This window comes from Globicephala melas, chromosome 2 (genome assembly GCF_963455315.2).
Source record: "Globicephala melas chromosome 2, mGloMel1.2, whole genome shotgun sequence".
In the NCBI taxonomy this organism is placed as follows: Eukaryota; Metazoa; Chordata; class Mammalia; order Artiodactyla; family Delphinidae; genus Globicephala; species Globicephala melas.
In genome coordinates, this window is record NC_083315.2 from 29,504,093 (window position 1) to 29,521,549 (window position 17,457).

A 17,457-nucleotide genomic window follows, 5' to 3' on the forward strand; every position below is an offset into this window, starting at 1 on the left:
TAAAACTGTTCTAAAAATATTTTTAAATGCAAAAAAAAACATTTTTTAAGATAGTTGCTTCAGTGGAATAAAAGTTCTTTGGCTAAAAGAATAAAGAAAAAAAGAGCTATGTGGTGAATATACAGAAACTCTTATGAAGTTATATTCCATAAATAATAGAATTCGGACTACAGTCTGTAGTCAGATGTTGTACTATTATCATAATTGCTATTTAATAATTATTTTTGAACCACCAAAAAGAGCTAAACAAAAGATAATTTTAAAAAATTCTACATTGTAGAAGACTCGCACCTTTGCTCTCTCTCAGTCAGCTCTCCTTGTTAAATTATAAATGTATTCTTCTTTTTTAAAATTTATTTTTATTGAGATATAATTGGCATATAACATGGTATAAGTTTAAGGTGTGCAACATGTTGATTTAGTACATCTGTATATTGCAATATGAGTACCATTGTAGTGTTAGCTAACACCTCCATCATATCACTTAATTGTGGTGGAAATTAAGACCTAGTCTCTTAGCAAAAGTTTATAATATAGTATTGTTGTCTGTAATCACTATGTTGCATACTAGTTTTCCAAAACTTATTTGCCTATTGGTTGCAAGTTTCTTCCCAATTCCCCCACCCCTCAGTCGAATGGTGACCACCATTCTACTGCCTGTTTTTATGAGTTTGGCTCTTTTAGATTCCACATTTAAATGAGATCATGCAGTATTTGTCTTTCTCTGTCTGACTTATCTCACTTAGCATAGTGACCGCAAGGTCCATCCATGTTGTCACAAATGTCAGCATTTCCTTCTTTCTCATGGCTAAATAATATTGCATTGTATATAAGTACCACAACTTCTTTATCCATCCATCCATCCACTGACAGACACCTAGGTAGTTTCCATATCTTGGCTGTTGTGAATACTGCAGTAAACATGGGAATGCATATATCTCTTTGATATCCTGTTTTCACTTCCTTTGGCTATATACCAGGAGTGGAATTGCTGGATCAGATGGTAGTTCTATTTTTAATTTTGGGGGAACCTCCCTACTGTTTTCCATAGTAGCTAAACCAATTTACATTTCCAACAACAGTACATAAGTGTTTCCTTTCTCCACATCCTGGTCAACACTTATTTTCTGTGTCTTTTTGATGATGGCCATTCTAACGGTGTGAGGTGACATTTCATTGTGGTTTTGATTTGCATTTCCTGGTGACTGATGATGTTGAGCATGTTTTCATGTACCTGTTAGCCAGCCACCTGCATGTCTTTGAAAAAAAATTTTATTTGGTTCCTCTGCTCATTTTTAAATCAGATTGTTTGCTTTTATGTTATTGAGTTGTATGAGTTGTTTATATTTTGGATATTAAATCCTTATCCAATATGTGTTTTGCAAATATTTTTCCCTATTTCATAGTTTGCCTTTTCATTTTTTATTGGCTCTTTTGCTGTGCAGAAGCTTTTTAGTTTGATGTAGTCCCACTTGTTGAATTTTGCTTTTGTTGCTTATGCATTTGGTGTCTTATCTAGAAAATCATTGCCAAGATTAATGTTAAGGAGTTTCTTTCCTATGTTTTCTTCTAGGAGTTTTATCATCAGGTCTCATGCTTACGTCTTTAATCCACTTCAAGTTAATTTATGTAAGTGGTGTAAGATAGGGGTCCAATTTCATTACTCTTTGGGTGGTTATTCAAGCTTTCCCAGCTCCATTTGTGGAAGAGACTGTCCTTTTCCCATTGAGTGTTCTTGGCTCTCTAGTCAAATATTGGTTGACCGTAAATTGGTTGACCATAAATTACAAATTTACTCTAACTTTGTAATATAGATTGAAATCAGGAAGTGTGATACCTCTGTCTTTGTTATTCTTTCTTACGATTGATTTGGCTATTAAGGGTCTTTGTGGTTCCAGACAAATTTTAGAATTGTTTTTTTCTTTTTCTTTCTTTTTTCTTGTTGAATGAAAGATTCTTTAAATTCTATAATGCTTTACAGTTTCCAAAAGTTTTATACACAGGATTTCATGTATCCCATAATAACCCTTTTTTCCCCCTTCGCTCTCCCTACTGGTAACCACCAGTTTGTTCTCTATATCTGTGAGTCTGCTTCAGTGTTGGCTATTGATTCAATCTCCTTACTTGTTACTAGTCTGTTCAGATTCTCTATTTATTCATGATTCAGTCTTGACAGGCTGTATGTTTCTAGGAATTTATCCACTTCTTCTGAGTTATCTGATTTACTGGTGTATAATTGTTTATGATAGTTTCATGATCCTTTGTATTTCTGTAGTACCAGTAACCTCTTCCCTTTCATTTTTGATTTTATTTATTTATGTATTCATTCTGTTTTTCTTGTTAGTCTCAATAAAGAGTTGTAGATTTTATCTTTTCAAAAAAACAGCTCTTAGTTTCATTGATTTTTTTCTATTGTTTTTCTTGTCTCTATTTCATTTATTACAGCTCTTATCTTTATTTCCTTTCACTAAATTTGGGGTTCATTTTTCCTTCTTTTTCTAGTTCCTTGAGGTGTAAAGTTATGTTGTTTATTTGAGATCTTCCCATTTTCTTAATATATGCATTTATTGGTATAAAATTCCCTCTCAGAACTGCATTTGCAGCATCCCATAGGTTTTGGTATGTTTTGTTTCCATTTTCATTTGTTTTGCTGTATTTTCTCATTTCTCTTTTGATTTCTTCTCTGACCCATTGGTGATTCTGGAGTGTGTTAATTTCCACATATTTGTAGATTTTTCATCATTCCTCTGTTATTGATATCTAGTTTCATATTATTGTGGTTAGAAAAGATACTTGCTATGATTTCAATCTTTTAAATTTGCTGAGACATTTTTTGTCTCATATCATATGACCTATCCTGGAGAATGTTCTGTATGCACTTGAGAAGAATGTGTATTCTCCTTCTGTTGGATGGAATGTCTATAAATGCCCATTAGTTCAGTTCAGTCTAATGTATGGTTCAAACTCAACATTTCCTGGTATTTTCTGTCCAGATAATCTAACAATTGCTGAATGTGGGGTATTGGATCCCCCAACTATTGTATTTTTTTCCATTTTTCCCTTCAGCTCCGTTACTATTGCTTAATATATTTAGGTGCTGTGATGTTGGATGCATATATATTTTATACTTTATAGTTGTTTTTATCTTCCTGATGAATTGACCCCTTTATCATTAAATACTGACTTTCTTATTACTGTTTTTGGCTTAAAGTCTATTTTGTCTGATATAAGTATAGCTATCCCTGCTCTTTTTTTTTGCTTTCCACTTGCATGCAGTATCTTTTTCTATCCCTTCACTTTGAGCTTATGTGTCTTTAAACCTGAAGTGGGTCTTTTATGGGCAGCATATTGTTGGGTCTTGTGTGGCTTCTTTTTTTTTCCAATCCATCTAGCCACTCTAGCTTTTGATTGGTGAATTCAACCCATTTACATTTAGCATCAAGGACGTACTAATGTCATCCTACTAATTATTTTCTGGTTGTTTTGCATTTCCAATGTTTCCTTTCCCTCTGTTTCTGCCCACCTTCATAAATTCGTGGGTTTTTTGTGGTGGTTCTCTCTGTTTCCCCCTTTTTAATCTACTATAGGTTTTTGCTTTGTGATTCCCGTGAGGTTTACATAAGAACTCTCATAGATAAAACAGTCCATTTTAAGTTGATAGCAACTTAACTTTGATCAGCTATAAAATCTTCACTTATTGACTCCCCCTTTTAAAATTTTGTATGTCATTATTTAACTCTTTTATATTGTGTATGCAGTAACAAATTGTAGTATCTATAATTATTTTAATACCTTTCCTTTGATCTTTACACTACAGTTAAACGATTAACATACCATCCTGTTACAGAATTAGAGTTTTCTAAGTCTGACTATATATTTGCCTTAACCAGTATGTTGTATATTTTCTTACGTTTTCATGTCACTGATTAGCATCTTTTCATTTCAGCTGGAGGAACTCCTTTCAGCATTTCTTGAAATGCATATCTAGGATGATGAACTCCCTCTGCTTTTGTTTGTCTACAAAGATCTTTATTTTCCTTCATATCTGAGGGGTAGCTTGGCCTGAGAGAGCATTTTTTGGCTGGCAGCGTTGTTTTTTTTTCCCAAAACTCTGAATATGTTATTCCACTCTCTCCTGACCAATAAGGTTTCTGCTGAGAAATCCGCTGATAGCCTAATGAGGATTCCTTTGTAGATTACAGTCTTTTTTTCCTTTGGCTGCTTTTAGAATTCTTTATCTTTGATTTTTGATAGTTTTGTTATAATGTGTCTTGAAGAAGGTCTTTTTTGCGCTGAGAAAATAGGGTGATCTATTAACTTTGAATTTAGACTTCCAGTTCATTCCCTCCCCAGGTTTGGGAAGTTCTCAACTATTATTTCTTTAAATAAACTTTCTGCCCCCTTCTCCCTCTCCTCCTTCTGAAACTCCAATTATTCTATTTGTTCTTTTGATGGAATCCTATAGGTCATGTAGGTTTTCTTCACTCTTTTTCATTCTTTCTCTTTTTCTTTGTTCTCCTCTAACTGAATTATTTCAAATTCCCATCACCTAACGCACTTATTCTGTCTCCCCTTTGCTGGACTCCACTGCAGATGCTCTCTGCTGCATTTTTCATTTCATTCATTGAGTTATTCAGCTCCAGAATTTCTCCTCGGTTCTTTTTTATAATTTCTATTTCTTTGGTAAATATCATTTTGAACCAGTATTTTTCTTTTCATGATTTCATTGAATTGTCGTTCTGAGCTTTCTTATAGCTTGTTGAGTTTCTTCAAAACAGCTATTTTGAATTCTTTATCAACTAGATCACAAAATTCCATGACATTAAGCTTGGTTATTGGAGAATTATTATCTTTCAACGATGACATGGTTCCTTGTTTTTTCATGTTCCTTGTAGTTTTGTGTTGTTGCTGTTGCATTTGAAGTAGCAGACACCTCCTCAAATCTTTGCTAGTTGTCTTCAAATGGGGCATTCTGTTTGTTGGTATTGTCATTAATTCTGCCTTTTTCTGGGTACCCTTGTTTCACTCTGCTTGTTCCCTTTTGTGGCAAACTTTTAAAGCTTTTGTATCTTTTTTCGTTCTTACAACTCACCAGACTGGCCACTGGCTTCTTTGTTTTCAAGAAGGTGATGCTACAGCCCAAGTTTCTGGCTTCTCCTTTGCCCACAGACCCTGGCCAGTTCTCTGATCACACGCTCTGTCTACCGGAGCTTGCTTTTGCTGCTGCACTCAGGAGCCATGCACAAGATGCTGGCTGCAGAGTGGGCGAGAGTGTGAGCTTAGCTTTTAGGGCACTGGGGATGCCCATGGACCTGGTAAGGGGATCCCCAGGAGTGGCACTCCCAGAGGCTCATGGATGAACTTCTTGCTGAGTTCAGTTAGCAGGAACTGCATCCCTTTAAAGACCTTCGATATTTTTATCTGCTGCTTTCCTGATCTCCTCCCTCTTGGCAGTCATGGAAGTCCTGCGTCAGTACTCTGGGTGCTGCTGGAGAGAAACAGGTTCTCCAGCTGCTTCCCACACCACTGGCTAGCTAGGTACTCACTCATTGCTCTCCTTGTATCTTGTGAAAGAGGTCACCACTGTCAGATAGATCCTCTGTATGCAGTGATTCCTTGGGGGGTGGGGTGGGGGTGGGGTGCAGTGCTGAGAAAGTTCTTCTAGATCCACTGCATCCAAACTTTCTCCCTCTCCAATGACATGCTGGAATCTCCCCTAGGAAAGGCTGGATTTCTGCAACTTCTCTATCTTCTGTGGGTGTCTGCCCAGGTTAACACTCCAGGTTTTTTCCCAACTGCAGCCAGAAGGGTCAGGCAAGTTTATTGCCCTATGGGCTCCACAGCCCATATCAAGGTCTAACCCTAACCCTATTACCAGATGCAGAGGTGGGCAAGACCCCTTACAGGTCCCCTGGCATATGGTGCTGGTTCCCACAGCAACCACAGAGGTCCTTGTGTTCATGAAAGATGCCCTAATTCTTTGTTGAAAAAGGACAAAAGGAGGAACACCCTGCACCACCGTGATGCTGATATCACTTGTTTATAGCCTCTTCTTGTCCTAAACATAATTTCCCTCCCATTCACGAGCAGTTTTCAAGAGTAGGCTTCTCTCATCTTCACTTTATCATCCGTCGTTTTGCACCATCTCATCTTCTGCAGTCACTGTGAGGTTACCCTCTAGTTATTCTCTCGCGGCATCACCCTCATTCCTGCTTCCTGTCTGATGGCTTCCTTAACCATGTCAAATCTCTCTCATTGCTTGAAAAGAATTACTCTCCTGTAACCTTTAACCCTGCAGACCGCTCTAGCCAAGAATTTTGTTTCTTCTGTAACTTTTTTTCCTGGTTTTAAAAGTTATGTTCATAGTAGAAATATGAAGGAAAAAAATGAATCATCCGAAATCCATGTGGGATGCTCTGGAATGCCTTTCTTCTCCAGCTAGCTCCTGCTCACCTTTCAAGTTCGAGCTTCCGTACAGGTTTTTTTAAGCCTTCCCTAATTCTTTCCCCTCCTGTTGTGCTTTCTCCGTATCCTATAGTCCCATATTTTTTCTTCATTGCACCCAACTCTGGGTTATAATTAAAGTTGTACTTATTTGATTGATGCCCTCACTAGAATATAAGCTACATAGAGACAGGAAATGTGTCTGTTCTGCTCATTATCATACACTTAGCATCTAACACAAATGCTGTAGGGGCTCAAGTATTTACTAAATGAATGAGTAATATTTACACTGTCTTCTAAATTTCCTTAGCAGTCTCTACCCCCAGTTATACTCTTTCCTGTTCCTGGAGGTAGGGATTATTCATCACTGCATGACTTTATTAAGCCACAGACTGTCTTCATGGGGCTGTAGAACAGGAGGTATGATGTCAGGAACCTGGTTCCTGACTTTGAGCAGCTCTGGGTCTCGGCTTTCTCTCCAGTATGAGGTTAAGGAGTTGGAGTAGATAAAGGTTTTCAAACTGCCCTGTAGAGCCATAGGGATCCTTAGGTAACTTTCCAGGGCTGCCTACTTGCAATGTCAGTTTAGAGGTTGTTGGAAGATTTTTAAGCTCTCAAATCTCAGACTCTGAAAGACTAAGCCTACCCTCAGAGAGGTCAAATTCTGTTGAAAACTGATTAATTTTTTTCTTGTCAGCTCCTAGGTTTCAAGGAGGACCTCTACTAAACATTTGCTAAATGCATGTTGACTACAGGTCGGGTGCTGATGGGGGCCCTTATTTGGTAAGACAAAGCTCTTGCTTTTAGGTTGCTCTGTCCAACATGGGTAGTCATCAGCCACACGTGAATAAACTGTGGCTAGTCCGAATGGAGATGTGCTGAAAGCATGCAACACACACTGGGTTTTGAAGACTTAGTATAAAACAAGAATATAAAATGTCTCATTGTTATATTAATTAAATATTGAAATATTTTGGATATATTAGGTTAAGTAGGATATATTATTAAAATTAACCTGTTCCTTCTTAATACGGTTAAATATTTAATATGGTTATTTAATGGTTTAATATTTAGTATGGTTACTAGAAAATTTTAAATTTCTTAGGTACCTCACGTTACATAATTTCACTTGACAGCATTGTTTTATAGTTTATAATTTAGTGTGGTAGTAGTAGTTACACTTCTGAGCACTTACATATCCTTTAAGACCTAGCCTCTCAGGTGTAATCCCTGGCCAGTACAAGCAGTTATCACTTGGAAGCTTATGAGAAAGGGCAGAGTCACCAGCTCCACCCACCCCAGACCATCTAAGTCAGAGTCTGCATTTTAACTAGAGCCCCAGGCGATCTGTGTGCACAGGAACATTTGAGAGGCTCTGATCTAGATCACAGTAACAGGACTCTTGCTACCTCTCCTATTTTTGCTTCTCTAATCTCACTGGATCCGGGATTCTTAACATGAGGGACCTGGATCCTTATGGGGGTGGGAAGTCTACAGATGGGCCCTAGGACTCTGTAAAATACTGAAACTTTATGTATATTGTTCATGAAAGGGTCTGTTTTTATTTTCATCATCAGTAAAGCAGTGATTATGAAAGGATGCCCTCGTCAGCAACACTTGGGAACTTGTCGGCAATGAAAATGCTGGGGGTGGGGACCAGCAGTGTTTGAACAAGTCCTCTTGTGATCCTGATGTCAAAAGTTTGAGAACCACTGAATTAGAGAGGAAGGCAAAGAAGAGGGTCGAGCCACTTACTACATTACAGTCTGGTCAGGAGGGTGACGCTGGCTTGAATTGAGATTGGCATCATGTGAATTGGTTGGAGGAGTGCAGTGATGCAAGGTGAGATGATGGATGTGATTCTAGATGCGTTGAAATTGATGATATTGACTAATTTCAAATGTTCACTGAATAATTTTCTATCTATCTTTATGTTCAGCCTAGCATAAGTTTACCCAGAAAGGGGGCTTTGTAGTCAAACAAACCTGAACTTGACAACTGGTAAAAGTAAGTTCAACTTAAACAAATGTTTAAGTAAATTATTTTTAACACACTGATTTTATATAAAGTTAAACAGTCACCACTGGATAGCCCACAGTATATGATTACCATGTGATACAGTTGTGTTTGTTTTGGTTTAGGGGAATGGACTAAATCAACAATTTATTAAAGGCAGTTTTTTTAAATACATTTATTAACCAATGTTAACACATTAAATGAACCTATATATTGCTAGTCAGAGCAGCTTACAAAATGCCAGAATGCATCATAGAACTGGACAGCCACGATGAATAATTACAATGTGCATAGTGGCTAAGCTCAACACCTTGATATAGCTTTATGATTGCAGAAAATTTTTAATAATGATTCCTAAAACAATCAATTGTAATTTTACCTAAAACTTTTACAAAACCAGGCCACAATCTCTTTTTTTAATTTTGTTTTTTTTTTTTTTTAACACACAGTTTTCACGCTGTAGTAACTTGGAAATGTGCAACCGTGTCAACGGAGACAAAAAAGCCAAAGTAACACGAATCTTACTTTCATGCAGCTATCGGTAAATAGTACACACTCTGGAATGATTTTACACCAAAAATAGTTCCACAATAACTTGCTCTCATAGGGGTGGATCGAAGTTTTAAAACTTGAAATCAAAACAATCAATCAGAGAAGGTTAAGTGTTCATGGTTACGTCGTCTCGCTCAGACCACGGCACCGTGGCAACACGGACAAATCACACAGCAACGAGGAGGGACCGAGAGTGCCGAGTCCCTGCGTAATCCAGGTACGGTGCTGAAATGGGGCTACTGGGCAGGTCCTACAAGCCATTGGGCGCCACTGGGCAGTAGCTTGTCGATTAACTTGTGTCACCACCGTCTGTAACAGCATCAGGACTGGATGGATGATTAGTTCACAGAAGGCTCTTTAGAGTGACCCTGACAAACCTGGAGAAAACTTTTAAAAAGGTTTTTCTCCTGATTCTCTCACTTACATGGTGTGTAATTGCTTTAATAAATATCAAAGGTCTAAATAAATATTTACAAATTATTTCTCTAACCTTAAAAATAAATGATAAATGGGAATTTATTTTGACTTGGTCTAAGATCAGTCTTTGAAAAAACATAAATTGTGAGGTTTTTTTTTTTTGTAAAAAGTAATTTAAGTTTTCCTGGCTGTATTTTATATGTCTATGTATAAAAAAAATCATTATTCAACTATCGATCCATTCCTATTGGTAATGCTTCTTAATCCAGACATTCCGCAAAATACAGACTTTTTACAAATCACGGCATCTTTAATACAAGAAAATTAACATGCATTATTCTTCATTCTGTGTACAGTGGTGGAGTTCATTAGTAGGCAATGACCCACTACTACAAACATAACGGCTTCTGTGAAACTTAAGTGCTTTCTTTCCTTTCAGTATTAACTTACAATGTAAGAGGTGACACCAGATAATAGGCAATCAATCAATCAGATGATATTTGGGGAGGGAAGGTAAGCATTAGAGAAATTTGTATGCCTCATCTATAATTTCGTGTATGGATAAAGGTAGTTTTTGGCTTTTTATTTTTGTTTATTTTGTTACAAGCACTCATGTTAGGACAAAGATGAAATGTGCAAACTTTAAAATTTAAATATTCATTTTCTCTAAGATCCAGCTCAGTAAAAGATTACCCCAGTTCCCTGCAATTTTAAACTACAAGATCAAAGCTAATAATTTGTTATAAAAGTTATATATTGAAAAGAAATAATGAAAAACACAATTGGGAAATATTTAAGAAAAAATATGCAGGACTAGCACCTGCTGTGTCAACCCTGTTCCCTAAATTCAATCAATCATATACCCACTGGCATAACCAATAGATAATGCCTTTAAACAGTAAATTAAGCTGAACAAAACCAGCTCAACAAGGTTAAGAAATAAATTTCACATCAAGGTAGTATGCTTTATTTCTGAAACAGTTCTGTAGTTCTTACATTCAGATCTATTTTAAATGTTTCTTTGTTAAACTCACTTGTATTCACCTGCTGTTTTTTTAAAGATCTGTTGTTTAAAGGTTAAAATCTCTGTAAAACCTAAAAATGTTTTAAAATTTGCTGAAAATGCAACAAACTCTCAATTAAAATTTATTTAAAATAATACCCTCCACTGATGTTACTTTTACCCCCTGAAAAACTCCAGAGGAGCATTAACAAAAGATTTAACTACTGTGCAAAATTTCTTCACGAAAAGTGTTTAAAGGCTGGTGCAAAATGGGAAGCAAATTCTAAACAATTTTGGCTTCTTGGAAACAAAAACCGCTGTGTCTGAGAAGAATAATCGTCAGTGATTCTCCAGAAAGAACCAGCCTTCATCTTTTCCGGCGACAGGTGCGCTTGTGTTCCGCATGCCAGTGCTCCTGCTGACACTTGATTGAGCAGTAGGATGTGTTCCAGCAGCAGTGGTACATGGCCTCCTCCTCACAGTTGTAGCACTGCAGGCAAGAAACCATAACCAGCAGTTAAACGTGGGATGAAATGCATAGGAAGCTGGGTACAGTGATTGACTGACAGACTTTTGAAACTGTGCTTTTAAAGCTCTTTCTGGCTCAAGCTTAAACTAGTATCACCAAGAACATGTTTTCTGTCCTGAGCAGGATGGCAGGAAACAATGGGATGGACGACCGAGGCTCAGCACGCAGTCCTTTGTCAGCAAACTCAAGCTTACTCGGGCACAGCATCAACTTTTCCATCTCCACTAGGTAATTCCCGTCAGCACACAAGCGTAAGTAATTTCTATTTTCTTAAAGGGCCTGAGATTCTGGAAAGATGACAGAGCAGAAGCACCAGGATCTACCTTCCCACCTGGACAACAGCTGTACTGTAGAATCTGTCTGAAGTAACTATTTTGGAACTCTGAAGTCTACTGAAGGCTTGAACAGTAAGTTATGGTTAATTTTGGTCAATTTCGGCTCTTAGCACGGTAATAGCTACATCATCCCTATTCTCCACCCAAGCAGCTGTGAATGGAGCACCTTGTGGGAGCCAGGGTGGGCAAAAAAGATGCGCTTCTGGTCACAGAAATGGGCAGCCATTGCTGTTCCACCCCCTGCCCCCGCTGTCACAACTCCTCCAGCTGAAGTGACTTTCAGAAGAGTTAAAGGGCCACTGCCCTTTTATTCCCCCTTTTGCAAGCCAGATATTTTTGCAAGCCAGACATTCAAAATCAACTGCATATACAGCAGAAATTAGAAAGTGAATGTGCATACCCAAGGAGAGGCGCAGAAAAGACCTAAGAAGGCATTTAGTTTACACCTCAATCTGATCTTTGGCACAGAAATAGACAGCCTACAACCATCAAAGAAACAAAAACAGCAACCTATGAGAAGGAGGAGAAACTGAGTTCCAGTTACCATATTACTAGATTCAAATGTCTAGTGTTCAACAAAAAACCACAAGGCATACAAAGAAGCAGGAAGTATGTATGACTATTTCAAAGGAAAAAAAAGCCAAGTCAACAGAAACTGGCCATGAAAAAGACCTACTGGCAGATATATTAGACAAAGACTTTAACACAACTATTAAAGAAGGTCAAAGAACTAAAGGAAAATATGGAGAAAGTCAAGAAAATGATGTATGAACTGGAAACATCAATAAAAAGATAGAAACCAAAAAGAAAACGTGGAGCTAAGAAGTCATTAACTGAAGTGAAAAACTGACTTCAGGGATTCAAAGGCAGATTTGAGCAGAGCAGAGAGAAGAAGACAGGACAATGGAAATTAACAAGAGAGGTGAAAAGACTGGAGAGCAAGCAAACAGAGCCTAAAAAGACCTGTGGTACATCAGCCAATGGACCAAGATATGCATCATGGGAGTCCCAGAAGGAGGGGAGAGAGAAATGAGCAGAGAGAATACGGGGGAAGTTTTTAGTCAGTATTCCTTCAATCTGATGAAAGATATGAATATAAATATTCAGTAACTCCAAGTCAGATGAACTCAGAGAGCCACACTGAAACATGTTGTAACCAAACTTTTGAAACTCCTGAGAGCAGCGAGAAAGAGGGGAGCTGTCGCGCACAAAGGATCATCAATATGTTATCAGCAGATTTCCCATCAGAAATTCTGGAGGCCAGAAGACCTGATATAGTCAAAGCGCTAAAAGAAGGAAAAAAACCTGTCAGTAGAGAATCCTGTATGCAGCAAAACTCTCCTTTGTACCTGCAAGAAGTACTCAGGGGGTCCTGCAGTTGAAATGAAAGAACACTAGACAGTGACCTGGAGCCATGTGGAGAAACAGAAGATCTCAACTGTGGTAAACACATGGGCAATTATAAGAGCCAGTACTATGGCTTACAATGGCTTGTAACTGTACTTTTTCTCTTCTACGATTTAAGAAACCAAGATTTAAAGAAAAAAGTTATCAGTATAAAAGCTAGTATTACTGTAAATTACTTTGTAACCCCAAATCTTTTTTCTACATAATTTAGGAGACTAATACATTTAAAAGAATTTTTAATTTATGTTTTTGGGCACACAATGTATGACAATGTGATCTTATAACATCAGCAATCAAAGGGTTGAGATGCAGCTGTAAAGGAACAGATTTTATATATGTTATTAAACTAAAACTGCTATAAATTCACATTAGAGTCTCATAACTTTAGGCTGTTAAATGTAATTCCCGTGGTAACCACAAAGAAAACTGCTATAGCATATAAACAAAAGGAAAGGAACTTAAACATTTCCCTACAAAAAATCAACTAAACACAAAAACAAGAATGCAGGAAATGAGGGTCAAAAAAGTTATGGGGCTTTAAATTTACACAGATTAAACTCTCCAATCAAAAGACACAGATTGGCAGAATGGATAAAAACACGTCTATAATATAATGTCTATAAGAGACTCACTTAAGACCTAAAGACACAAATGGGCTGAAAGTGAAAGGATGGAAAAAGATATTCCATGCAAATTGGAACCAAAAGAGAGCAAGGTAGCTATACTAATTTCACACAAAATAGACTTTAAATCAAAAAAAGATTACAACAGACAAAGAAGGACACTATATATTAATAAAAGGTTCAATACAGCAAGAAGACATAATAATTATAAATATTTACACATGTAATGACCACTAAAACATAAGAAGCAAAAACAGACAGTTCTACAATAGAGACTTCAACATCCCACTCACACTAAGGGATAGAACCACCAGACATAGGTAAGGAAAGGGAGGGCGTAACACAATAAACCAACTAGATCTAACAGATATACACAGAGCACTCTACCCAACAACAAGAGCACACATTCTTCAAGTGCATGTGGGACACTTTACAAATTAAGTCTCAACATATTTTAAAAGGTAGATATCATACTAAGTATCTTTTTTGACCACAATGGGATAAAATAAGAAAGCAAAAACAAAAGTAAAACTGGAAAATTCAAAGTTGTGGAAACTTAAAAAAACACTTTTAAACAACCAATGGATCAAAGAAAAATTTAGGTTATGCAGTGAGGCAGTGCTCAGAGGGAAATTTATAGCTGTAATATCTACCTGAAGAAACAGATCAGTAGCCAAAAAGTCCACCTTAAGGAATTGGTAAAAAAAAAGCAAGCTAAAGCAAAAGTTAGCAGGAGGAAGGAAAAAAAAAAATTAGCACAGAGGTCAACAAAATACAGAAGAGTAAAATAATAAAGAAAAATCAACGAAACCAAAAGTTGGTTCTTCGAAAAGATAAACAAAATTGATAAACCTTTAGCTAGATGGACCAAGAAGAAAAGAGAGGACTCAAGTTACTAAATGAAAAATAAAAGTGGGGACCTTACTACTGATTCTACAAAAATAAAAAGGATTGTAACAATGCACTATTAACAATTATACACAACAAACTGGATAACCTAGATGAGATGGACAAATTCCTACAAACCCCAAACCTACCAAGACTAATCTTGAAAATATCTGAATAGACCCATAACTAATAAGCAGATTGACCTATTAATCAAAAATCTCCCAATAAATAAAGCCCTGGACCTGATGGCTTCTCTAGTAAATTCTACCAAACATTTAAAGAGCTGTCAAACCATCTCATACTCTTCCCAAAGATGGAAGAGGAGGGAATATTTCCTAACTCACTCTGTGAGTCCAGAATAACCCTGATACCAAGCCAAAGACACTACAAGAAAAGAAAACTACAGATCCACATGCCTTATGACCACTGAGATAAAATCCTCAACAAAATACTAGCAAATGGAATTCGGCAGCATATTAGAAGAATTATACACCAATGATGTGATGCGACATATAAGAATCAATCAGTGTAATATGCCACATCAACATAATGAAGGAAAAACCACATGGTCATCGCAGTAAGTGAAGAAAAAACATCTGACAAAATTCAGCACGCATTCATGATAAAAACACTCAACAAACAGGAACAGAAGGAAACTACCTACCTCCACATAATAAAAGCCACATATGAAAAACACACAGCAAACATCATACTCAAAGATCAGGAACAACGCAAAGATGCCCACTTTCACCACTTCTATTCAATATAGTACTAGAAGTCCTAGCCAGAGCACTTAGGCAAACAAGAAATCAAAGGCATGCTAATTGTAAAGGAAGAAGTAAAATTATCTTTGCATATGATATGATCTTATACGTAGAAACCCTGAAGACTCCAGAACGAAGTTGCTAGAACTAAAAGAGGAATTTGGCAAAGGAGCAGGATACAAAGTCAATACACTAAAATCAACTGCATTTCTATACACAAACAATGAACAATCTCAAGAGCAAATTACGAAAACTATTCTATTTAAAACAGCCTAAAAAAACCAAAATACTTATGAATTAACTTAACCAAGGAGATGAAAGACTTATACAATGAGAATTAAAAGAAATTAAAGACAACATAAATAAATGGGAACACATGCCACGTTCATGGATTAGAAGACTTAATATTGTTAAAATGTCAATACTACTGAAAGTGATCTGAAGATTCAATGCAATCCCTATCAAAATCCCAGTGACATGTTTAGTAGAAATTGAAAAACCCACCCACATTTTCATATGGAACCTCAAGGGACCCCAAATAGCCAAAACAATCTTGAAAAAATAAAACAAATCTGGAGGAATTATACATCCTGATTTCAATACTTACTACAAATCTACATTAATCCAACCTGTGAAGTACTGGCGTAAAGACAGACATACTGACCAATGGAACAGAATAGAGAGCACAGAAATAAACATATATATGGTCAATTGTTTTTTGATGAGGGTGCCAAGATCGTTTAATGGGGAACAGATAGTCTTTTCAACGAAGGATGCTGGAAAATCTGGATATCCACATACAAAAGAATGAAGTTGGACCCTTACCTAACACCACATACAAAAATTAACTCAAAATGGGTCAAGGACATAATTCTAAGATCTTATTGTAAGATCTAAGACAATAAATCTCTTAGAAGAAAACAAAGGACAAAAACTTCATGACGCTGGATTTGGCAATGAATTTTTGGATATGACACCAAAGGCACAGTTAACAAAGAAAAAAATAGACAAATGGCACTTTATGAAAATTATTCATGGAATAAAAAAGCAACCCACAGAATGGGAGAAAATATTTGCAAATCATGTATCTGAAAAGGGATTAATATCCAGAATATATGGAGAACTCCTAAGACTCAACTCAAAAAATGGGCAAAGGACTTGAATAGACATTTATCAAGGATACAGGAATGCCAATAATCACATGAAAAGATGCTCAACATCACCAGTCATTAGGGAAATGCAAATCAAAACTACAGTGAAACACCACCTCACACCTATTTGTATGAGTACTATCAAAATAAAACAAGAGTTGGTGGGGATGTAGAGAAATTGGAACCCTGGTGCACTGTCATGTGGGAATGTAAAATGGTACAACTGCTGTGGAAAACAGCATGTGGTTCCTCAAAAAATTTAAAACGTAATTACCATATAACCATGCAATTCCACTCTGGGTGTATGCCCAGAAGAACTGAAAGCAGGATCTCAAAGAGATATTTGTACACTCATGTTTATAGAAGCATTATTCACAATAGCTAAACCATGAAAGTAACCCAAGTGACCATCAGTGGGTAAATGGATAAGCAAAAACGTGGTATATACATGCACTGGAGTACTATTCAGCCTTAAAAGGGGAGAAACTTCTGCAGTATACTGCAACATGGATGAAACTCGGTGCCATTATGCTAAGTTAAATCAGCCAGTCCTAAAAAGACTGTGTGATCCACTTATAAGAGGTGCCAGCAGTAGTCACAGTCACAGATACAATGTAGAATGGTAGTTACCAGGGGCTGGGGGAGGGGAGAACAGGGAGTGACTGTTTAATAGGTAAAGAGTTTCCATTTTACAGGGTGAAAGAAGTTATGGGAATAAGATGGCAGTGATGTTGCACAACATGAATGTATTTAATAGCACTGAACTGTAAACTTAAAAATGATTAAGATAGTAAATTTATTTTACCACAGTTTTTTAAAAAGGCTCTTCACCTCATATTTCTTTCCATCTACCACCCCCATTTTTCTGCTCCCCTTCCCAAACATCTTGGAAGAACTACCTACACTTGTTATTTCAGAGTATTCTCTTCCCCTCTTTTTTAAGCCCACTGCAGTCTTTCACCCGTGCCGTGCCACTGAATGCGCTATTATCAAGGTCACTTATGGTCTAAAACCAGTGGTTAATTCTCAGCCTTCATCTTATGGGGCAACGTCTGGAGAAGTTTTGATTGTCATCACTCGGGGTGGGGATAGAGGCTTAGCTGCTGCTAAACATCCTACGGTGCACAGGAGTGTCCCCAATTTTTTGGTCCAAATGTCAGTAGTACTCTGGTATATTTCCTGTGATTTTACTATGTCAGCAATTGTGACTTCAGTGAGGTTACTATTTAAAAAGTGTGGATAGCATGTTTTAATTTTGGAAGTAGCTGTAATAGTCAGATTTGGGTTTGAATCTTAGATCTGTGCTAATTAATCAAGTGAGTTCAGAC

The 17,457-nt window shown here is 37.0% G+C and overlaps 1 protein-coding gene across 14 annotated transcripts in view; it reads right to left on the minus strand.

Moving 5' to 3' along the window:
• Positions 1 to 9,620: 9,620 nt before the first annotated feature.
• The window catches only part of ZMYND11 (zinc finger MYND-type containing 11), a 140,333-nt gene continuing 132,496 nt past the window's right edge, over positions 9,621 to 17,457 (minus strand). For all 14 annotated transcript variants that reach the window (XM_060293703.1, XM_060293702.1, XM_060293707.2 and 11 more), the window contains one exon: positions 9,621 to 10,922. In XM_060293703.1, the coding sequence (XP_060149686.1) occupies positions 10,800 to 10,922 (123 nt within the window). In that variant the 3' untranslated portion in view covers positions 9,621 to 10,799. The remainder of the gene's footprint in view (positions 10,923 to 17,457) is intronic.